Source organism: Semicossyphus pulcher, unplaced genomic scaffold (genome assembly GCF_022749685.1).
Source record: "Semicossyphus pulcher isolate SPU_LCO1_2020_fin unplaced genomic scaffold, fSemPul1.0.p SCAF_6, whole genome shotgun sequence".
Taxonomy (NCBI): domain Eukaryota; kingdom Metazoa; phylum Chordata; class Actinopteri; order Labriformes; family Labridae; genus Semicossyphus; species Semicossyphus pulcher.
Window position 1 is genome coordinate 4,481,892 of NW_027211737.1, and position 25,443 is coordinate 4,507,334.

General features: G+C 42.6%; 1 protein-coding gene across 1 annotated transcript in view; it reads left to right on the forward strand.

The window, feature by feature from the left end:
• Window positions 1-405: 405 nt before the first annotated feature.
• whrnb (whirlin b) overlaps window positions 406-25,443 on the forward strand; it is a 97,052-nt gene continuing 72,014 nt past the window's right edge. The window contains exon 1 of the mRNA XM_069683670.1: window positions 406-1,116. Coding sequence (XP_069539771.1) covers window positions 406-1,116 — 711 coding nt within the window. The remainder of the gene's footprint in view (window positions 1,117-25,443) is intronic.

A 25,443-nucleotide genomic window follows, 5' to 3' on the forward strand; every position in this document is an offset into this window, starting at 1 on the left:
AAGGACCATTTGATGATTTCCTTTGATAAAGTGAGCCGTCACGGATTTCATCTGCCGGGCTTCAGATATTTCACCGGACACTGTTTGAATCGCGGAGGCTCGTCCCGGTGAGGGCAGCAGCTTTTGATGTGCATGGAATAAAAGACAACCAGGACAGTAATGTTTTAAATGTTATTCCGTGCAAGAAGAATGAGAGCAACGACTGTGGAGATGGTTTGTTTGGAGCTGACACATCAGCGCCGTTACGCGCGCAGATCTCCGGTCACCTGTTGAAGTTGCCCGATGCGCGCGGAGCTGCTGCACAGTTTGCTTTCAAACGGGAAGATCGACTCGAACAGCGCGTTAACAAATGCCCGCTCCGCCCTCCGCTCTGTTTGAGGCACTGAGTCCCCGTTATGTTGTAGGATGAGCGCTGATCTGGAGCGCGTTTCGCTCAACACATCGGTGACCTCGGCCGGCTCGGGCGGCCGTGCGCTCTCGGCGAACGTCCGGCGGCTCCACAACGCTCTCAACCTGCTGCTGAGCGACCTGGAGAGAGAGCAGTTCATCCACTGCCTCAATGTGTACCACGCCAAGCGCAACGTCTTCGACCTGGTCCAAACTCTCAAAGTGATTCTCAACACGCCCGGAAAACGCCAGCTGCTGCCCATGCTGCGCTTGGTCATCCCGAGGTCCGACCAGCTGCTGTTCGACCAGTACACCTCAGAGGGACTCTACCTGAAGACGGACCTCATCCCCAGCAACGGCAGCGCGGAGGGTTTCGGTGACGAGGGCGACCCAACTCTGCAAAAATATGTCAGCTCTGTCCACGAGCAGCCGCTCACCCCCGGCTGTCAGGACGGTTTCATGGCGGCCGCGGAACTGTCGGCTTCCATGGCTCCGCAGTTCTTCGAGAGTCCGTTTGGAGAAATGCGCCAAGTCACCCTCACGCGCTCCAGGAGCCACGAGGGTCTGGGCTTCAGCATCCGTGGGGGGTCTGAGCACGGCGTGGGGATCTACGTGTCCCTGGTGGAGCCGGGCTCATCAGCGGAGAGAGAGGGGCTGAGGGTCGGGGACCAGATAGTGACCGTGAACGACCTGCTGTTTGACAATGTCACTCACATAGATGCTGTGAAGGTAGGAAGTGTGTGTGCGTGAGAGAGAGAGAGTTTAAACCTTCAACTAATTCTTACTTATTAAACTAGAGTTTATCCTTGATAACAAATAAGAAGAGCCCATGCAGTGAGTGTGAACCTGCTTGTGTGCAGATGTGTAGATGTAAACTTTGCATGCTGCAGGCAGACAGAACGTGCATTACAGCAGAAGCATCGGGCCATGCACTGCTGCTCCACAAAACAACAGTAGTTAGTGACAGCGCTGCTTCCTCTGCAGGCCCTCAGGTCCCGTTAGAAGCTGCCTCCAGATCAGCTATACTTTCTTTTTATTCATTCTTCTACTTGACTTGACTGTGTCTTAATGCTCTGAGCCGCTGGCAGAGCGTCCCAAGATGAACCTAAATGGTCAGACGCAGACTGAATGAAGGCCTCTTTCTCTTTTAAACAGCAGCAAACAACAAGAACTACATGTCAGAGGATCCAACATGATTAGATTTTTGAGACTGGTGCGATTTTACTGAATATATGAGCTGGAATATAAGTAGATCTTATCTAGAAGGATTTAACATGATGCGACTGTGTAAAGGTACTCAGATGACTACCGTCTTGAAAAAAACTTTATTAAGAACATATCGGACCAGCGTCCGCTCAGCTGTGATGTTCTGCTACATGTGCTGCAAACTGTGCTGTGCTCTGATTTTGGGCCTGATTCCCCCTTCAGACAAAAATAAGCAAAGTCCTGATTCTTTGATGGTTGTAAAGATGATCTCTCTAGATGTTGCTGTGGTGGGAGGGATGTTAAGAGTGATTTTACTTCCCCCGATCTGCTCGTGGCCACAAAGATTTCAAATCTTAAATATGTTCAATATTATATCCTGCTGTGTGGGGGGAACCCCGAGGACAGCCGAGCACGCTCTCTGTGGATCGTCACGTGGAACTAAACGATAGCCAATCAGCAAGCAAGCTGACTGAAGGAGGAAGCACGACAACCGCAGCCATGGCGACAAAAGCAAACGTGAAGCATAAAGTAACATGCAGAGCCTGTGTTCACGCCATCTCCACCACTTCATCCACAGTTTGTTCTTTTTTCTTCCTGAATTTTCAGTAAAAAGTCCAAAAACTATCATCGCCAATTCTTCCTGCCCGTCGTCCACCATGTTTGTTTACTCTAAAGTCTCGTTTGACCGCCAGAGATTTAGTGAGATTTCCAGCTGTGAGAGTTGGACTCTGGTTGTTGGTGAATGAATTTGTTAGTGTGTGGTGTGCTGTTTTTGTGTAATCGTTGCTCTCCACACACTACAGGAACAAAACTGTTCAATCTGTCATTATCTGTCGTCATGTGTGGGCTCTCTCACATTTAAGCTTTATCTGTTCAGATTTTAAACATCTTTTGGTTGTCGCCAGCCATGAGAGGATTTTAAACTATCGCCTTCTGCTTGGAAAACTTCATGATGACACGACTCAAATCACCCAAAGTATTTACTTTCTGCATGGCTATGAGAAGTGGACGTAGCCACCTTGACTTCACATATTTGTTGTTGAACCCCCTTTTGAGCCGTGGCTTTTTGGCAGTCATGTTTTTCATAATCAGAAATGACGACCTGTCAATCACAGGTAGCCCTGCCCCAAATCCTCCCCCGCTTTATGGTCCCTGTGACTTTAGATGGCAGCATAATTGACTAACTGAACGTCATGCTGTGTTGAAGAAGACTTGAAACTAGAGCAACTCATAAGGACCATGTTTACTGAGGGAATAAATAAAGAGAGAAGGACCATTTCTCCCTCTGTCTTCATACAATCAGGCTTCTACTGGCAACACTGACACAGATACAGTACATCAGAGGCCGATATTGGCCAACATGTTTATCGGTCTGGTTCTGCTTTAATGTTGTTTCTCTTGATAGATTTATCAACACCACTGCACGTGGACAGTTTTAGTAAACATGTAATACAGTTAGTATCTCATTAAGTGAATTAAAGGTGAAGGCTTTAACAAGTGATTAAAGGGTCAGTTTGAACAAACATATTTTTACACTTAACCTCTGGGCATGCACACAGTATTGGCTGGTGCAGGTTTTGAGATATCTGTCTCTGTGACCTTTCACCTGAAACAATAGATGACCTTTAGACAATAGATGAACATTAAGGTTTGGCAATGGGTTGGGCTATATGCTAATTTACATCTTCCATGCTGTGGATACTCTGCATTAAGAAAAGTGATTTTACTGCCATCCCAGACCCTGCCTGCATACAGTGCACCCTGTTATTAACCATATTCTCAATATAAAAAACCTGGGTGTGAAGAAACACTCTGAAAACTGATGACAGCAAATGCAACTAAAGCAATGGAAACAAGACTTTACAGCAGGTTAATATTTACACTGAATTTGCTTTGTCTCTGAATTTGCAGCTTGTTTGTCGTTATGAAATCTTTTGAGCTGTTGTATTGCGTTTACCCTCGTGGCTTACCGTACCTAATATCCACATAACAGTGGGAGATAGAAACATGCATACTTTAGCGTTTTCTTTTGCAGATTCTATGCAAATTTTGTGGACATGCATTCATGGCACTCAACAGCCTCAGCGTGCCACATCAGGAAGAAGAGAAAAAATCCTACAAATTATGGAGATCAGGGCAACAAGCCTTCAGGCAAATTTATGTTAAAAAAAAAGTTTATGGACAGTAGCCTGTAAATGTCAGACGAGAGGGAAAGAGAGAAGTGCAGACAACTGGCAGGAGCAGAACTGTGATTTATCAGAAGAAGAACTGATGCTAAGCTAAAAGGCTAGCAGTGACACTCCCAAATGAAGTACTCAATAATAAAGAGGTAACGGAGCAGGCAGGTACAGGTAAAGGTTCAGCTTTAGGCAAAAATACAGTTTTGGATTTGCTGAAGGAGATTGTTCAACCAACAAGTGAGAGACGGACTGTAATGGCTGCAAAGTACTCGTAACAAGGCATATCAACGTATGTCCACTAAAAATGAGGCTCTGATTGTTCTGACATTTAGCTTAAAATAACATTAAAACAAACACTGTGATTCATAATTTCTTCCTAAGAAAGTTAAACAGTAAATTAACAAGTTAGAATAACTTTATAGTTACCGTGTTCGCCTGGTAGACCAACAGAAAAGCAAAACAAAACACACGGGATCTACAAGTTGCTGCTTACCCACCTCTTCTCTGTGTCTCTGGCGTTGCACCTGTCCGCGTGCAGCATGGTCATGTGACCAACAACAAAACCTTATTAACCAGGATGAAAGTCCAAAGTCACACATTCCCAGACACACACAAACTGACTGATAGAAGCAGGTAGAGGTGTAACGCAAATTGCAGTTGATCCGTGATCCGTACGGATCCCCCCACGGTTTGGCACGCAGGTGATCCGCAGACCGTTAGTTTAACATCATGGTGTGAAATACAGTTTCACTTCTACTTCACTAAATACCAGAGTTACAGTGAAAAGATACAACACAATGTGATGGGTTTTACTCTGATGTACAGTTATTAGACGTGTGGACTTGATGTAACGTGATGCGGAAGGTGACGATCATGCATCGATGCAGTGACAGAGTTTGGGGAGATTAGCATCTGCTGCAGCGCTAGCTCGCTTGCAGTGCTTCACAAAGGAGATAGGAGCGTATCAGACAACAGAGATCCACTCTTTAACTGTGAAACACCCCTTCACTTTGTCCACATGATGTCACGTTACAGACTTACTCTAAGAGATATACTTTATTCAAAAATCATAGTCGCCCACACTGCCAAAGTGAAAACAGGTTTTTAGACATTTTTACAAGTTTATTAAAAATAAAAAACCTAAAAAATATCACATGTACATAAGTAATCACACACTTTGCTATGACGCTCAAAATTGAGCTCAGGTGGAGAAGCGGCTCTGAGCTCCCTCCGGATGTCTGAGCTCCTTACCCTATCTCTAAGGCTGAGCCCGGAGGTAACTCAGTTTGACCGCTTCTATCCGCGACCTCATTCTTTCGGTCACTACCCAAAGCTCAAGGCCACAGGTAGGAAAAAACACTTTGACCACTTTGTTAGGGCCCTTTAGCTCCAAGGGATTACGTTGCAGCCATTACAGCCTGTTTACTGTGTTTAAATATCTCCCTGGTTTTAAAATATAGAAACTCCTGCGTAGGAGGAAAACACACAAATCAGGAAACCTACTGTTGTGTTAAAGGTCTACATTGAGGTTTCATCTGCTTGATGCAACAGAAAAATGACGATAGAGGGAAGAGCATGTGGGAGGAACTATACTTCACAGAGTAGTTCAGGTTAAAGTCTCAAGGCAGCGACATACACGTGTTACTCAGTTGTTATGGCTGCGTTTGAGAAAGCAGAAGGTTTTTAGGTTTGAACAAACGCTTTATAATCATCTCACCAAATATTACATCCTAATGCGACAGAATTGAATACCACATATAAGTAAACTTTCACTGTATGATAACTGCCAATTTTGGTACCTTGGTTTATTGTGAAGCGCTACTCTGCTGCAACCTAATGCCTTGTGATGTGCTGTTTTATTATCCTCGACATAAATGCTTTATTTGCTGCGAGTATTTTTACTGTCTGTCACCTGGATTTCTTTTTATGACCTTGCAAGCTTTTCTCACCGAGTCAGACTCTAATACGCTCCATCTACAGCAATTTTCCAAACAGAAACAAGACTTTCTTTTCTGGAGGCTGAATGGCTCGAGCCTTGGGCAACGTCTTATTGAAGAACAAATAAAGAGGCTTTTTCACCTGCCTGAACGCGGCTTTATTAAATCAGAGCATCAGGAGGGGAAACAGGTGGAACAGCTGCTTTTACCCTGACAGAGCTCTCACTGTGCTGCAACTTATTTTGTTCATCCCCTCAGACAAACGGGCAATTCTGCATTGTTTATTGTGTTTAGAGGAAGTTTGTGTTTGGTTCTTCATTGTTGGAAAGAGTAGTTGTCAGGTTTTATCTCTAATAAAAACTTCTACAGAAGGGCAGACGTGAAAGAGCAGCAGGCTCAGGCCACAACAGTCGTCAATTACGTAATCAAGGACGTTGATGTTGACTGAATGGACACATGGAAGAGGATGATTGTCCTTTTAGGCCAGTCAGTGCAGGATGAACCGAAGAAGGTTAAGATGGAGGAAGAGGAGGAGACTAAAAGGCTGCTTACACCTGGTTTTAACATCCTAGGTGATCCATCACAAGTGGAAAGCAGTCTTGTCTCTTGCCTCTGTCCGGATCAAATGCACTGTCCCTTACTGATTACAGCCCACTATACTGAATACTCCACTAAAATGTCACGAGACTCAGCTGAGAAATCAGGCGAGAAAAACAATCAAAGGGGTTTGTCACACAACATCACATGGTTGCAGAGAGTAGGTGGTCCTTCATTGTGGCCAAGGACACATTTGCGTACACACTGCCAATCAAATGTGGGCATGTGGGCCCAGACAGAGTTAGTTTTGGCAGCTATTTTAGATTTAGTCTCAGTCTTAAAACATGTTTATTAGTTTTAGTCACATTTAAATAATTTTGACCCTTTTAGTCATTAACTACTCATTACATTTTAGTGAAAACTTTTTCTCTGTTTAAACTAATTCAATCAGCCCATACAGGTTAACTTGGCTGTAAAGCTCCGTCCTTTCATTAACAAAGTCCTGACAGTGTTCTAACATAGATCCTGAGCTCGGGTTATATGTTTATGTTTCCAAAAATAAGTGAAAATCCAAAGAAAAAGAAACAAATTCGACGCTCAGATGAAGCAAACAGTCTAAAAAGGAAAGCGACCATCAGCCAGGAAAACCAAGAGTTGACAAAGGGACACTGTAATTACCAATTATAGCCAGTGGTCAGTCGTCAACATCTCGTCTTCGTCATGAAAAACATTTATCATCATCATTTTTGTCAACAAAATTAACACTAGTCCCAGACCATCGCTGAACAAGGGTGGATCTCAATTTTTCTTCACTCCGTCCTGGATGTGTTTACACCTGAACTTTAAGCCCCCCTCCAGTTAAAATCCAGTGTTTAACCTTGTAAACATCTCCATGTGGTGTTCTTCATGTGCTACAAGACAAATCAGGGACAACATCAGCAGTCATCTCCATGGCTGGGCCTGTCTGCTTTTAAACTGCAGTGTACCAAGGACAGAGATTGGCAGGTTTGAGACGTCACAAACCTAAGGAGCCAATCCCGTTAATAGACAGGGTGACGCTATGCATATCATTATGTGTAACCTATGGCAACCACTTCGGTGATGTGCGAGCTGGCTGTAACCGTCATCGTTATGTTTGCAAACTCACTACTAACGTTAACGTTACTGTTACTAATTACTATATTTCAAGCTAAGTTTCAACAAGTTGCCACTAAACGATGGCAGAGACGTGTTTTGTTTTCAGCTGTAATTTTACGAAAGGAGAAACGTAGCACATAGTGGGCGGGGACTATACAGATTCAGGAATATTTGATATTATATAATATATTATATAATATTTGAAGGAGGAGATGCCTTGGAAGGATTTTTTCAAGGTGATTAAATGCATTTTTCAGAAAAAACATATCAGACACAATTTATTATTTCAAGCAGAGCGTTTTACATGTCTTAAAACATGACTGGAGCTGCTCTTTAAGGCTGTGATAGCATAACTCAGGATGCCTGTTAATGCAGGTGTAAACAGGGCCTCAATGTGGGGGACTCGATTCAATCTCGGAGAGAGCTCTGTTAAGAGACTGTGCAGTTATTCTATTAAGGTAATTAGACACATTGTAAAGTGTGATCTCTTTTAATCTGCAAAGGCCGCATAAGTAAGTGAGAGAGAAACCTCCTAAATAAAGACTCAAAGCACAGTAACACTCAGACGGACCCTGTCAGGTTTTGGAGTCTTTTACTTAGCAGATTGCAGAATGATTGATGGTTGGATTCACATGTCTGTCACTGTTTATCACAAAGACCTGCAAAAGGTTAGGTTCATTTTTCCATAAGGTTAAATGCTACATAAACACATGGACCTGTGAAAGCAGGCTAACATCTGACACTAGTTGTTCAATAGGAAGAGTACAGAAGGTCAAAATGTAAGGTTAACAGAAACAGAGAAACAGTTAAACAGTAAAACACGACTCGGTACATAAATTCAATAAAACTCTTTTATATTGCTCAGCTTTGCTGCAGCTCAAAGGTTTTATGCTTCCTGTGCATCCATAATGATATTTCCCCTGGGACAGGCGTGCTGTTTCATTATTAGACTCATTAATATTCAGAGGCGTGTGAATGCAGATTTATATTTCCAGCTCCCGCTAAAGGCCGGGTGCTCCCCTTGTCCCAGGTCCACGTCCCTGTTCTCATCAAGAGCTGACTCATTCATTACAGCTTTTAATAAGGCTGCTAACATTTAAGTCCTGCTGCACCGAGGCCTTTCCTCGTCTGAAGCGTGACTTCAAAGCTGTTTACCAGCAGGGTGGTAAAGGCAGCCGCATACACAGAGGAGCTCATTTGTGAACATAAGTGTATTTAATCTAGATTAAGTCCAACAATTGTGTAGGAAAGTGTTGTGGAGAAATACCAGAGGGAAATTAATGAGTGGGCTTGCCCTGAACACAAGAACAAGTGAGGTTCTCAATAAAAGTACTCTCTTAGAAAAGCTTCAAACTATCAAAAAACACGTATTATTTGGGAGGAACATTTTGGACCTTAATGAGACCTCGGTGTGATGACATCACAGTGTTACAGCAGCCCAAATGTTCTAATGATCAGAGTTAAAATTGGGAGGAGCTGCTTCCTCTGCTTCCTGTAGAAAATGTCTCATTTCTGTCTTTAGACACTGTTAAAGGACCCTTCTACAGCGTGGATCAAAACAAACTCTGAATGCATCGGTACAAAATATTTAGTCCAAGATAAAAAGTCAACAGGTACATGTTGCGATAAAACTTGAGAGCATTACTTGCACATTTTTGAGTCGCTAGTGGTGAAACAACAACTATACCAGATCACGAGTAGAATTAAAACCTGTGTAAGGCCAGCTCACGTTCCCTATTAATGGGTGAACAATCCAACACTTGGTACATTCTCCCTCACATGACAGGAAGAGCCGACAACAAGGCTGAAATTAGTTCACAATTCAGTGATGAACGAGCTTAAATTCAAGGTCCATGTTGTCATTGAGCCGGACAAAGAGGGAGACCGCGCACATTTTTTATCGTCATTCAAACTATTATTTATAAAAACAGATGTGTAAAATGTGAGAGAGCCCACACATGACGACAGATAATGACAGATTGAACAGTTTTGTTCCTGTAGTGTGTGGAGAGCAACGATTACACAAAAACAGCACACCACACACTAACAGATTCATTCACCAACAACCAGAGTCCGACTCTCACAGCTGGAAATCTCACTAAATCTCTGGCGCTCAAAAGAGACTTTAGAGTAAACAAACATGGCGGCGACGGGCAGGAAGAATTGGTGATGATAGTTTTTGGACTTTTTACTGAAAATTCAGGTAGAAAAAAGAACAAACTGTGGATGAAGTGGTGGAGATGGCGTGAACATGGGCTGTACATGTTACTTTATGCTTCACGTTTGTCGCCATGGCTGCGGTTGTCGTGCTTCCTCCCTCAGTCAGCTTGCGTCCTGATTGGCTATCGTCTCATTCCACGTGACGATCTACGTGCTTCGATGTTCTTCTGAGGAGAAGAAGGAAGTAAAATCACTCCTTACAATCCTCACACCACAGGAACATCTGGAGAGATCATCCTTAGAACCATCAAAACATCAGGACTTTGCTGACTCTTTTTCTGGAGGGGGAATTGGGCCCAAAATCATCTAATCTTGTAGTTAGCACCCCACATTAAATACACCAGGCACAGCCTTCCCAGGTGCAAAACATCTAGTTAACTGGCTCCACCCAGGTTTACTTGAAGGCAAGCATGGGACAAAACCACAGGATTTGACTAAATCTGCAGTAGAAATACAGGCCTATCCTGAAAATAAGTAAGTAAGTTATTCTCTAGCTTTTATGAATTTTATTTCAGACTTTGACAACAGTCTCACTCAGCCCCCTCTGGACATCCGTTTTACACCGTTAATGGACAGTAGCAGGTGGATGAGCGGGTTATACCATTCCTTTTAATCATGCTATCAAAGTGGCTCTGTGGAAGGCATGTCGGTCAGCGTGTCAGTCAGACGCTCCATCCAGACTGACCATCACAGAAACTATGAGACGGATTTCCGTTCATGTCCACCCTGTCATCACACCATCATTTCAGTGCAGTTCATTACCAGAAACCTGCTGATCGAATGTCTCCACGCCCAGGCTGAGATAACCCTGATGACATCACTATGACATCATTCATAGCTCTTTCAGAGGCTTTTTACAACTATGTTTACAGGCTAAGGAATTTAATGTGTTAAAAGGAGAGTCATGATCATTATGTCAGTAACACTCTGACAATACTGCTGATAGTTAACATACAGATGAACAATGTATATTTGAAATAACTGTGATCAAAATGTGTCACACGACATAGTTGTCTTTCTGTGTGAGGTGACTGACTGACTGACTGACTGACTGACTCCGTGTGTTCTCTGTTATTCTGTCTAAAGCTGCTGTAAGCTCCTCGTTACACGCTGACCACAAATTAAGCTCAGCTGCTCCTGTGCTTCCTCCTAATCCCAAATTCTACACACATACACATCATGTAAAAGTCACTATTATGCAAGGTAGCGTTTCCTTTGTGGGCTTTGCTCGCACACACACACACACACACACACACACACACACACACACACACACTGAATGTATTTTACTGTAAGCAAAATAGACCTGGTCTAGTGAAAAGCTCACTCCTCCTCCTCCTCCTCCTCCTCCTCCTCCTCCGTTTATTCATTCAGGAGGAAGCAGCCAGGAGCTCGCTCACAGCTCAGGAGCAAACTGACTCCAAACCTGATGCTATTTTTACCCCAGCAGGCACGAGGGCAGAGACCTTTACACAGAAGCCTCTAATTCCCCGAAAGACAACACAGCAGCAGAGTGACTTCAGAGGCATGATTGTTAAATTCAAGGAAGAGAGGGGTACTGCTGTCTTAGTCGTGTGCTTCATCAGATGCTTAACACAGAGTTCAAGCCATGAAGGGGACATGTACTGTGATGGGCTTAAAGTGTACCAACATGGAAACCAGATTGAACAGGGGAAGAGTATTTCATTTTCCATTTCCATATCTGCCACCTGCACTCACCCATCAGCATGCACAGACCTCCCTGCAGTCAGGACGATGCACTCGCTGCGACTACTCGGAGGAAGAAGTAGAATTTTTACATAAAATCAATCCTGTCTTCTGTGAATTATATTCCTGTGCAACTTCGGCTTGCAGCATCAAAAGGATTTTAATGGTTTTCTGAAGAACTGTAGCAGTTTAAATTTTGAGTTCATTCAAAGAAATTGACTTTTAATTCCTTCTGGTATGTCGCTGCGATGAAGTCGGACCAGAGAGGCGAATTGTATTTATCATTGTTACAACCCAGTAAAGGTGTAGGGGTAAGGGAAGCAACATAACGCCAATGTAATCAGCCATTTTTCAGCAATTTTTCATGAGCAAAATAAAAAGATACATAAACACATAAAGTTGTAAGCAGCTCACCAGAAATAGTTAAACTGAAAAAGCAGCTAGATGAGGCAGGGAACAAAGGGCTGCAGGAGGCGCCAAATCAATAACCAAACAAAACTGAAGACATCTTCCTACCACTCATTTACACGCTGCCTTGCTGCTTTAAAAGAAAACGAAGAAGTGAAAAGAAAAACCCTTTCTGACTACTCTAATCTTGCCTGTAGAAAACAAAAAGACACATATAAGCAGCCACCCGTAAACTAATGTATCACTAACAACCAAAATCTCCCTCGGTGTGGTGCGACAACGGATGTGTGAAAAATAAATCGACTAAACCCTAGTGCCCAGTTCCCAAACTAAAACAACCCTAGTGTCTCGATACAAGTTAACATAAATCACACGTTTCCGAGTTATACACTTATAACTGTTCCAAGAAAGCGAGTTAACAAAACGAGAGACACTTGAAGATCTGCGGCTTTTGGATATAAATCTGGAGATTTTTTTAAAATATGTAACTCCTCCTCTCCTGTGTTTATGACTAAAGAATAAAGGGCGGGAAACAGTTACCATTTTATAGTCTTTAGAAACAGGGGAAAATAGTTTGAGCGTGTACAGGGATGTTTTTTTTTTTGGGTCGTGAAAGCTACGGTGGAACGAACAATTCAAGTTACTAGAAACAGGCCGACAATTCAGAAACAAAGTATTCAAAAACACACGTGAAAGTCCAAAAAGAATGTAACGACAGAAACACGCTGCAAATGAAAAAACATGCTGTAAAAAGCTGAAACAAATACACTCACCGGCCACTTTATTAGGTACACCTGTACAATCTGATGCAGTTCAACACAACAGCGCTGCCATGCATTCTGCTTTTATGAAGTTTAGCTTTTGTTGACTTTTGGTTGAGAGTCTGAAGTGTGTAAATTAAATGATGTTTATAACTGAGGCCGTCGTTAAAGTTGGTGTTGTCCTGAACGACATTATATTGATGTGTCTCTAATTTTTTGTCCTCCCTATTTACATACATGAGGGGGAGTATCAGAGACCTCTGAATATAATGCAGCTCAGTACGGCCCACCAGCAATTATGAGCTTGACGCTGAAATATCATTGAATTAACACCTCTATGACAGCTTAGGAAAAAGCCTGCACATTACAGGCAACGTGAAAGCAAATCTCATGGCTGAGCTGGTGTACTGGATTCAATGACTGTATATATAGATGGACAACGCGTCTGCATCCGCTCCCATTGTACGTAATTGATGCCAAAATAGTCCCCGTGATAGGAGCTGCCATCTTGTGATGGTGACGTCATATGGAGCCAGAGACTGCGCAGTAGAGATCGGCGAGTGAAGCGGTCGTAGCCACTTCCGCTAACCCAAACACACACTTAACTTACCAAAAATACAGCAAGGGTCCCGCACGCCGGCGTGTTTAACAGCAGAACAGCTTCTCTGTGTTGGTCTGAGGTTAACGTTCACAGGTATGGAAACTTCAATGACTTTAGTGATTGTTTTAATTACGTCTCCTCTCGCAGATCATCCTCCGCTCTGCTCACCCGGAACTGATCGGCTGCAGGAGCTGTATTTGTCAACAGAGCTGTCAATCATCCTTTTTACAGCATCAAATAACTAATTAAAAATAAACTTGTCAGAAAAATTAACACTTGGACATAAACCAGCATGATAATAACTAGCTATAATGACAGAAACCATGTTTGAGAAAAATGTATCTGGCATGTATTTTGATTTTATAGTTTGACTCATGTCCCATCTGTTAACATGGAGGAGGCGGGCTTTATGACCTATACTGCAGCCAGTCAACAGGGGGCGCCTGAAATGTTTTGGCTTCACTTATAGGGAGCTGTCATGTCCTCCATCTTTTTATACAGTCTATGGTTGTATTACATTCGAAGTGGCCGGTGAGTGTACATTAACGGCAAAAGAAACACTGCAAATCAAACTATCGCAATGGAAGTGCTCCAGGCCCCTAGGGGGCGCTCAGTGGAACTGCTTTATTATTGAAGAGAGAGCGAGCGCGAGAGCAGAGGCAGAGAGAGAGAGAGAGAGAGGAAGATGAGGCACTGGATATACTGATTATCAGACCACGTATCCACTGGAGTGTCTCTGAGGGCCATGCAACAACTGTGCAAAAGAAACTTTGACTGGATTTATTGCACTTTTCTTTTCCTCATGTTTTCTTCTGTCTTTGCGTCCTATATGAATTTGCAGAGTGTTTGCTGTTAATGCATTTGTTTGCAGCATGTTTTTTTAATTTGAATTGCCTTTCTGAATTGCAGTCTTTTTCTCATAATGTAAATCGTCCGTACCCTTGCAGTGTGTTTGCACTTGTGGGCCACTGTAGAGATAAGTTGGGAAAAAGTCTTTGTAAGTCTCATTTTGTCCACGAGAGGCTGAATTGATCACCAGAATTGTTTTTTTTTACCAAACAGCACAGGACCTTTACCCAGCAGACCGGGGTTCAAGTCATGTGTCAATCCAAAAGCAAATGTTAGGTTGTTGCTGAAACCTACCCGATGATATCTTCCCTCACTGCAACCATAACGTTTCTTGCCTTAATCTAACCACACTGATGTTTACCACATGTAGGCAGGAAGAAAACAGACACATGCAATTGCTTCTTAATGACACACCAAAAGGGTTGGGCTTGTATTCGACTGCCTGGAATGACGGGAATGCTGTTTTATTATATATTCTTGGTATAAATATACCAATAATAGATATTTGTTTTTGCTCTTCTGAGTTTGTTGATCTGCTGAGATGCATGAGTGTGCAGGGAGGGCAGATCCAGGATCAGTCCAGGAGCCTCTGTTGAACTCAGTGTGGTCACAGATCTGTCTGAGGCTTCATCACCTGTCCGTCACCGTCTCTGTGCGCTCTGTTTCCCTTTGTCTGAGCCGTCATCTTGACGTGCCACACTCTTGTAAACGTGTCTTGTTCGCCTCTCAGACCTTTGACTCGCCCTTCCTCTCTCTCTCTCTGCCTTGCCTGTTTGTGCCTCTCTTCCAGCCTTCGCTCTCATCCCGGTGAGAGTTGTGTTTCCTGTTTAGAACACTGACAGAATATTAAAGATGCAGATCCTCCGGAGAGAAATGTGTATCAACAAAATCTGCTTCTGCACAAGAAACTTAAAGTGGGCATAGATATTCGCGAGGCCTTTCAGTGATGTTTGCTCTGCAGAGAGAACATCGATCTGCTTCTGTTTATTTCTGTGTGAGATTAGGATTCTGGGATCTGAGGCTCGCTCTCTCTCTGCAGCATCTCCAGCTAAAGCTGAAGTGTAAATATTAAGTAAAGTAAAACTGTGGGAGAAGAAGTACAGGGGATATTGCTGATGGACTTCACGAGGAGAATTCAAACTAACGCTACAAATCACAGAAATAAAACTATAAGCTTGTTGAGGGAAGCGGTCTGATCTGTCGGGCGTTATTCACACTGTAATGTGAAATGAAATGTTTTCTATTATTGTAGAGATTTCTTTTTGCTTTGTTCATCATGTAAACACGTCCAGTGAAGGAGTGACAGTAAATACAGACTTTCAGAATAAAAGCCAGGACAGTAACTCCGGATTCACATCAAAGTTTTCTTTTATTCCTTCTCATGTAATTCCTTACATATTTTGAAATGCTCCATAAAACATAATGCTCCTTAAATTCATACAAACTAGGCCAATGTTGTATAAGTCACTGAACATAATTACTGTATTGTGAATGTCATACATTTAAGAAAGATCTTTTATGACACAGGGACTTCCACTGCATAATTTACTGCTTGTTACTGACACAAAGTATTAGTAGGATATCCATAATTCTGGGTTTTGTCTGGTTTCTGACTGATATAAAATGTAGTATTTTCCACCCATGGGTGCAAGATTTGGTATCATTGCGAAACGGTTTTATGCTTAACAGCTAAAGGATCTTGTTATCCTTCTTCCATTGTGCTGGATTATTAATTTATACCTAATCTATGCCATATTGCAGCTAACTTTATCATCAGTGTTACACTGATGAATCATATTAACCTTAACATTTTAGTTTTTACAATGACTGATGAAGTCACATTTCCATAAAGCCAACAAACGTGCATGAATCCTGTCAAAGTCTGTTCACATTAAAGAAACAATTAATTCAATAGATACAATGCATTATTGTCCATACAAAGTGTTTATATTATATCACCACATCACCACATGTAAACATCATACAGCTGTTTACATGATGTAAAGTGACAAAGTGACATAGTACAGTTAAAGCTGTGGAAAAGGTTCCCAGGAGGGAATGTTTTGTTCTAAGAACGTTCTGAGAATGTGACGTGCGATGTTCTGGTAATGAATACATGTTCAGAAAGTTGCACTGAGAATGTTCAGATCATATTTCAGGAACGTTTTATAAATCACGTTCTGATAGTTCAGGCCGTACTAACATCCTGGAAAGATCGTCAGAATGTCGCAGTCAGCATGTTCTACCTTTGTTTTTATGTAACATTGAGCAAATGTGTTATAAAAGGCGTTCTGACATCCCAGGCCTCAATAACATCCTGAAAATATCTTCAGAACAGTTAAAACGTTTTGTTTTAATGTTACAAGAACTTTATTTGAAATGATAAACATCCTTAAAACGTTTCCTTTCAAACGTAATTAGAACTTGTCGGTGATGTTGGCCGATGTTGTGGGAACGTTCCCTGCTAGCTGATTTTTATATTATTGACGAGACATAAGGGCATGAATTTAGAGGGAAAAGTGACTGGTTTTCATCAACCCTCAAATTCCACAGGATCCGTCTCCGGCGTCCCAGAAGCATCTCTCCGCTAAAGATACGCGCCAGTTCTATTTTTATGGAGGCCGCTTCAATCACGCGTCAGGCTGAACGGAGCAGATCGTTCCAAACAGGAAGTCACACATGAAAACAGCATACAGCATCAGGTCATTTCAAAATAAAACGCCATGTACAGACTGGAATAGACTCCCGTTCTTTCCGTTTTCACAAAAACAACAACACACTGAAATCTTGAAAAAAGAACACTTTTTATTAAGTAGTGTACTCAGCGTGTCTCCAAATGAGAGATAATCAACATCGGAACTGTAATTTTCTTTTTTCAACATCGCATCATATAACGTTCGGGGTTCTAAGCAGCAGGCTCTTTCTATTTTGGTGCATTTGGCGAGTTTACGATTTGGCCCCACACCTCAAATGGTAAAAAATCATCTTTTTCTGCCACACAACATATAATTGTAAATATATTGCATGCCATTTTGCAACACAGTTATCTTGATTGTAAGATTGAAGCAAAGATTTTTACAATGTGTATTTGGACATTAGCAGCAGGGGGGTCTGGGGGATTGTCCCCCAGGATTTTCTATCATGAAACACTTTAATTTGATGCTCTCTGTATTATCATTCAAAGTAATCGATGAATCACTGATTTTAAAAGGTTAAACTGTTATCATTTAACATTTATTGACTCGAGTTGGAAAATGTGAAATGTATTTGTTACCATTAGTTTGTGATATTAAAAGGGTTTTTCTTTTTCATTCATAGACACTATACACATTCTCAGATAGTTTATGCATTGTGCAGCACCTTTCATCATCTGCTACTATCTCTTCCCTCTCTCTCTCCATCACATTCTGCTGCATTTGTCTCCCTTCCTTTCTCTATCACATGCTGCTGTCTGTCTGTCTGGTCATCAAAACATGAATCCAGAATTATTAAGAAGGTAGGCTATTACAGAGGCCCACTTCTTGCCCTCCCCTCTATTAACAGATAGAGTTTGAGTTTTAAAACCTGGACCTGAATGCTCAGACATGTCTCTTTTTCTCTCGTTGTAACGGGTTGGAAAGTGCGCAGTGAGTGAGTGTTCGAGCAAGTAAGAGAGTGAGTGTCAGACTGATGACAAATGCGAGCAGAGAGAAAGGCTGGGAGTGAAGGTGTCAATCTGGCAGGAGGCTTATATTTAACATCGTACCCGGGGCTGCATTCAAAACATTTGAGGCTCAAACCAGAGCTTCATCAGAATGTGGCGCTCAGGGGACCGACTAAAACCTGTGCACTGAGCCGGACCTGGCTCTTACCCCTATTCTGACAGCCAGCAATGAGTGACAAGGTTTCTGCACCAACTTAACTTTATTCCGCTCCAGCTCTTAACTCTTTGCTGGCCCGGTGGGATGGTCAAACGGCTGTGATTGGCTGGATCGCCGTTAAGTCAGTCTGACTTGACCAAGAGGTTTTCATCAATGACTCAGTAAAAAGTGGGGGGGTATTATGTTTCATTGTGCGGGTTTCAAGTGCGGGTGTCGCAACACCCACGGGTGCGATGCACCTGTCCGACTGTGCCTTAGCTCAATGTGCAGAAGTTAGTGGTAGTGAGTCTGAGCGGTCGTATCGTATTGTGTAGATATTATTTCAGTAGTTTAACTACTGAAATAATTGAATTTCAGCAGTTCTTATTATGGTTTTGCGTTTGTGCTGGTTGCACAAATTGTAGCTTGGCAGGACATCGAGCCCACCGATCTGCTAACAGGAAGAGGAACGGAGCGAGGGTTCGTTCCTTGGTGTGTTCTGTGCAGGTGAAGAGACGGGACTTCGGGATGGGACACACAAGCACCTATCAAAAGTATCAGGAAACATCATCAAACATCATGTCATCACTCTCTCTCCCCCTCTGTCTCTCTCTCTCTCACACCGCTGTGGAACCATTAAACATAGTATTTTTACTGTTATAGAAGGCAATATGAAACACAAGTGACACAGGCTGTCACTCGCCCATCAGTAACTGTAATGGGTAAGTATTAATGCTCCCACTTACTCATGATTTGTTATAGCCTTCGGTATATGATAAACTCTACAGTGTTGTGATGTAGGGCTGTAACTAATAATTATTTTGATCATCGATTAATCTGTCGATTATTTCTACGATTAATCGATTATTAGTCGGATAAAAAGAACAAAAGCTCAATTTTAGTATTAGCATTATATTCAAAACAAAATATATTATATCTTGTTTTCTTGTACAATGCAATGTTAAAATATAAATTCAATTAATACCTTGTTGATTGACTAAGTACAGACAGACACTACAATAAAAAAAAGGCATTGGGGATGCAGCCAGGGAAATTTAACCAACCAAAATATATTTAATCAGATATTGCTCAAGTTTCTGTTGTGAATAAATGAAAGATTCACTTTAGTCTGTCTCTGACTAACGGCTTGAAATATTCAAAAACTCCATAACGTTATTTTATACTCCAAGCTAAGCTTTCAGCTAATCAGTGATAGATGAGTGTTGTTCTGACGGACAAACACACGATTACAAGTTAATTTAAACACAACGTGACGGACAGAAATACTTTCCGTCAGTTTTCTCTCCATGTTGTGATGTTTAATGAAGCCGGGCATTAGCGTTATCAAGAGTTAATGTTACATTAGCTTAACCAGTGGCGTTAGCTTATCAACAGCTTTACTACCACGGTCTGCTGTCCTCCACTGCTTCATCAGCGGCCCGGCTGAGGGCCCATCACAAAACGGAGAGGAGAGAAAACAGTTTCGGTCCGTTACGTTTGTTTTTAAATGAATGTTAGAAACTGTAATCGTGCGTTTGTCCGCGTCAGCGGACTCTAATCTACCGGTGGCGGACACATCATCAGCACTGCACAACAAACAGATACTCCTCATTGAAAAATAATTAATGTTTATCCCAGAGGAGACCGGAGATGTTTTAACTTCCTTCCTCAATTCATCACGTGAGCTACACAAGCATTGGCTGGCTGCCCCCAGTGACGTTTTCACAGCGCGTGCCGTGCATGATGACCCAAGACCCAACTAATCAATAATAATATTCATTGGCAACTATTTTAATCATCGATTTAAATCAATTCAATCGATTAGTTGTTGCTACCCTATTTTGATGTGAGCACAGCGTTAGATATCGCTAGCTAACGCCGATCACATCACAGCTCCATGTCTCTCCTGACTGTCCCTGCTCTCTTTGATGCCTTACAGGCTCAGAATTATCACCCTGTGGTCTGTCGTATGCATATGAATGAACAATTTCTTCATCTTCAATGACAACACTGGCATTTACATCCATACTTGTTAATGTAAAACCCCCGATGAGGAAATATAAGAAAGCGTACAAAAAAAGACTCCAGAAGCCGGTGTATTTTGTATTAATTCATATATTTTGGTCAAAGTATAATTTCCAAATCATTTTCCTGCACATTGGTTCACTGGGGTCTCCAACCTGCAAGTTCCTCTTTAATGCTCAGTGCATATCACAAGGTCAGTGATGCATTATGGGAACCTGCCTCTGTTAACTGTTACTTTATTGCAATTTGCATGAAAGCACACATTTAATTGTGCAGTCTGAAGGGACTCTTTCCTCCAGTGCTCTGCTGACTGCATCACTGCTATGCAACAGCTCATGTGCAGCCTTGTGGGATCTGTTGTCATCCTTATTTTGAATAGGCGTATGTCAGAGCAGCTTTAATGCAGCACAGAGGTGCTAAGTGGCTGACTGGTGTCATGCTAATCCTGTTGTGGTTCTCAGTTCTGCAGTGGTATAGATATTTCTGTGATTTCATTCTCATTAATTGTCTCCCCACTGCTTTGACGAGTAGGCAGGCGTCTCCTGGATGCCGTCCTTGAGACGTAGAGACATGGGGACATTTCGTAAGAAATGCTGCAGGGAGGGCGAACAGGGGAATTACAGCTTCTAATGATATAACAGATATCATGCAGTCTGTGTCATTGACATGAATTACGATAAAGGTCCCGCTCTGCATGAGCGCGGCTGCAGAGGAAGTCAAGGGCAACCTGGCCTGAAATTATATTATAAGCTATTATCAATATTCTTACAACATCAACGTTTCACTGACAAGGAGAAAACAGCGTTACCGGGTCAACAGGCTGAGGAAACTTTATCTGAGTTTCAGCTCATTGTTTAGCTGTCCAGTCTGGTTCTCTGAGCAGGCACTTTTTCATCAATGAAAATGAGAGGAGAACAAAAACAGAACTAAAAGAGACAGAACACAGGTGCTGCAGAAGCACCACTCCAAATAAAGATCATGTTGCCACCAAGTTTGTCTGATCAACTCAAAAGCTCCTTGTCATCCCAGCCAGTCCCTCTATGCAACCACAGATCAATATCCAGCTTGGACCAACTAAACTCATACCCACTAAGTCTGCCCAGAACCTGGGCGTCATGACTGATGACATGATTGGCTCGGCCATGTCGATTTGCCCTGTACAACATCAGGAAGATCAGACCCTACCTTTCAGAGCATGCAACACAACTGCTGGTACAGGTGATATCACACACTGATTACTGCAACTCCCTACTGGCAGGCCTTCCTGCATGCACATTCAAACCTCTGCAGATGATCCAGAACGCAGCAGCGTGAACGGTCTTCAATCAACCCAAAATGCCACACGTCACTCCACGGTTCATATCCCTCCACTGCTCATACTGCTCGCTTACAAAACAGCAACAAACGGCTCCTGCCTACCTGAACGCCCTCATCCAGGTCTACACTCCGTCCCGCCCACTACGCTCTGCCAATGAAAGGCGCCTGGTACTCCCATCACAACAGGGCCCTAAGTCTCTAACTAGACTCTTCTCCTCAGTCGTCCCCAGGTGGTGGAACGAGCTACCAAACTCCATTCGGCCCACAGAGTCCCTTTCACCTTTAAGAAGAAGCTAAAGACCCAGCTCTTTATGAACACCTCTGACCTTAATGATATTGATGCTAATGATGATGTCGATGAGGATGATATTGACCTTACTGATGATGATGATTAGAAAAAAATAAAATTCTGCTTCTATACACCCTTTGCATTTCCTCTGTGCAATGCCTGTCGGCACCTGTGTCCGGTGGCACTTGTAGCTGTTTGTTGCATTAACTCTCAGATGTACGTCGCTTTGGACAAAAGCGTCTGCTACATTAAATATCTGAACAAAAGACGATTCCAGCACCAGTGGGCTTTATCGTTGAACAAATACTGAAAAATGTGTTTGCAAAGTCAAATCCTCGTCAGACTCAACTTTCCTAAAAGAAAGAGCAGAAAAAAGGTTTTCTGTGCCTGTATTGATGCCGTATTTGGTTTAAGCTTGTAGAATCAAGCTTGTATGATCATAATGTTTCACAGCAGCGTGCTGTAGGTCTGACTCTGACCACTGTTGGGTTTTATTTTTAAACAATGACTGCCTCATACTTGTGTGTGGAGAAATAACATTACATAATCACAACCAAATGACTCCACTCTCACATCAGGCCTCCAACACGCTCCAAAAACAGCAGCTCTCCCTCCGATCGCTCCGTGCCGGATGGAGGAGGAGGAGGAAGTGTTTCAGTAGGAGAGTTATCCTTTGTTGTCAGTTTGATAAGGCCAACACGACGTGACCGCCTGTTATTAGAACAAACCTTGCTGACTGCTCGTCTCCCTCGGCTGCTTTCCCTAACAAAACTCCACTGCTGGGTGCTGCTGCTGTTGTCGAGTGTCCTTGAACGCAGCTCTCCATTTTTCAAAGCGCATATTCTAGATAGCAGGCATCAGTGTGTGGGAGAGGCCGATGGGAATCAGCTCCCTGATGTGGAGGAGCAGCCGACACGTACTGTAGCTACTGTAGATCAGAGAGCAGAACAGCTGTCACCGTGTGTGTGTGTGTGTATGTGCTGTATGTGTGTGAGCTAAAGTGTGTGTGTGCATGACGGAGGAACTATTGTGTGTGTGTGATTAGGTGTCATGTGTAAAGTAACTACATGTATTCTTATCTTCTGTGGGTGGGTGGGGTCGGGCTTAGGGGGATGTTGTTTCATCTGTTAGTCAGCTGTATCCGTTCACTCTCATTTATTTTTAAGTTTCCAACTTGGGAACTTATGTTACGCTTGAGCCTTTTTTTCCTCGTGTTTTCCACCAGTAAAGTTTTATTCCAGAAGATTAGATCAGCCTGCATCAGTGAAACAAGCTGTAAACCAGACTCCATTGACAAAAACTGTATTTTATGTTGCAGAGCAAACAAGTTGTTTGTCTACTTCTGCCTCGATCTTCTAGGTACTCAAAAGTTCTGAGAACAGCACCATCGTTAGCCAGCTAGGCTGGCCACCGCTCAAAGACGTTTAAAATCTGAACAGATGTGTAAAATGTGAGAGAGCCCACACATGACGACAAACAATGATAGACTGAACACTTTTGTTCCTGTAGTGAGTGGAGAGCAACAATATGACCCAAACAGCACATCACACACTAACAGATTCATTCACCAACAACCAGAGTCCGACTCTCACAGCTGGAAATCTCACTAAATCTCTGCCGGTCAAACGAGACTTGAGAGTAAACAAACATGGCGGACGACGGGCTGGAAGTCAGCTTGCTTCTCCATATGGCTATCGTTTGGTTCCACGTGACGATCCACAGAGAGCGTGCTCGGCTGTCCTCGGAGTTCACCCCACACAGCAGGATATCAGATTGTAAATACTGAACATGTTTAATATTTACGTAATCGTTGCGGCCATGCCGCAGTTAGAGTGAAGTAATATCACTCTGAACATCCCTCCCACCACAACATCTGGAGAGATCATCTTTAGAACCATCGAAACATCAGGGCTTTGCTTATTTTTGTCTGAAGGGGAGAATCAAAGCTGCTTGATTATCTTGTGGTGTGTTCCCCCGTTTAGTCTGTATTGTTGTGGGACTTTGTGTTTTAAAAGGTTAGGTCGGATCCAACTCAACAAAATAACATTTATAAACTAACCAAATCTGCATATGCTTCCTCTAGGACCGATGATCAGTAGTATTAGCAGCATGTTAGCATTTGTAAGCTGATGACACCCACTTGTATTTCTCATTTAAACCTGATGAGACTGAAACCTTCTGTGCTGAACAGCTGTTTCAATGCAATTAGGAAGTGGATGGAAAATCATTTCTGCAGTTAAAGAGCCTGAAAATTCCCCTACACTTTTATCTTTGTTTCATTCTTTTTGTCTGTATTTCATTTCCTTTATTTGGCTCTGGAGCCTTTTGTGACTGGTGTCCTTGAAAGGTGACACATTGATTGGCTTTGCTATAATTCGTTATTAGTGCACATGTAACCCTCTCTGAGACTGTGTTGGAGGTTCACTGGATGTTGATGGAGGGGCAACGGGTTCATTAGAGTTAGTAACCATAATCAAAATAAGGATTATGATATCAATGATCAGACCCAAGTTGCAATAAGATAATAATATTCAGACTTAGACATGCCTGCATGTGATCTGATTTCTGTACATGTTTGCATGCAGGAATTTGTATGTGTGTGTTTGTGTGTTTGTGTGTCAGGGGAAAGAGAGAAGGGGAGAGAAAGGGGAATGAGGTGCAGTAACTGTGATGGATGAACATGAAAATGAAAGCTGCTGGCACGGGAGATGTGAGGTGACAGTCAATTTAAGTCAATATACTTCACACACATACACGCACACACACACACACACACACACACACACACACACACACACACACACACAAACTAAGCTATAAAGAAAAATAAAACACAACTTAGGCAAACCATTACAGCTTTACATCTCACAGGAAGGTTCATACATGTTTGTGTATGTTTATTGATATTCATGCGCACACACAGATTCACACACCAGACATAAACACACACACACACACACACACACACACACACACACACACACACCGTTACATAACTCGTGTTTATTTGTATTTATATTTATGAAAGTAAATATGTTTACAGTCAGATGGTACAGAGCTGTCAGCTATCAGAGCTCCATGTGCTCCTGTGCAGTAAATGGTCTGCTTCTCTGCACACACACACACACACACGCGCGCGCACACACACACACACACGCACACACACACACACGTACACACACACCACCTTATTATGTGAAGCTAATGCACCATGGGACACATCCCTGCATGAGTCACTCTGACTTTCATGATGGCTCAGAGAGAGAGAACAGTGCTGGGAACACAGTAACACCTGATTTTCAGCACACTCTGCATCTGTTTGATTACCAGCTGCTTACATGATGTATCTATTACAGTATACTGTTGCTTTAAAGCACCCGTGGGGATGGACAAGGCGTGGATAAGAGACATTTATTAACTTCTGATAAGCTGTGAGACCTGAAAAAGTATACTTAGAAAAACTTTCTCGACATTGCTGCTCATATGTGTGGTTTGAATCCATCCTGTGGTGGAACAGCTGGGTAGAAACAAAGCAGCAACTTCCAGGGCTGAAAAATGACACGAACACTGAATTGCCAAAAACTGCAGTTCCTCGAGTGTCCACTTGAGGCTGGCTCCAAAAGTGAGTCCATCCCCACAGAGCCCCATGTCAAAATGTCCAACTTTACAGCAGGAATAAAGCATGTTTCTGTATTTATGTCAACTGTACAAGGGTGGATTTTTAAAACACTAACATGTTTAATTTGTATTAAGGCTTAAAGTTTGTACATGTAATGGTCAATTAGCTCATTTGCCAGCTTATTAATTAGCTAGTCGCAAAGACTGTATAACTTTGACAACAGTGTTTGCCCCTCCCTCCTCTCCAGCGCTGGCCTCTTGTCCAAATATGGTCTCTTCTGGATCCAGAAGACAAGAATACCCGACTTGAGGCTCAACAGAGGCAGTTGACAAACCCATGTGTGACGTCTTAGTGTCTACGTCTATCACAGTCTATGGTGGGAAATTATAAAATGCTCGAACGTGAACTTGATACGTACATAAAA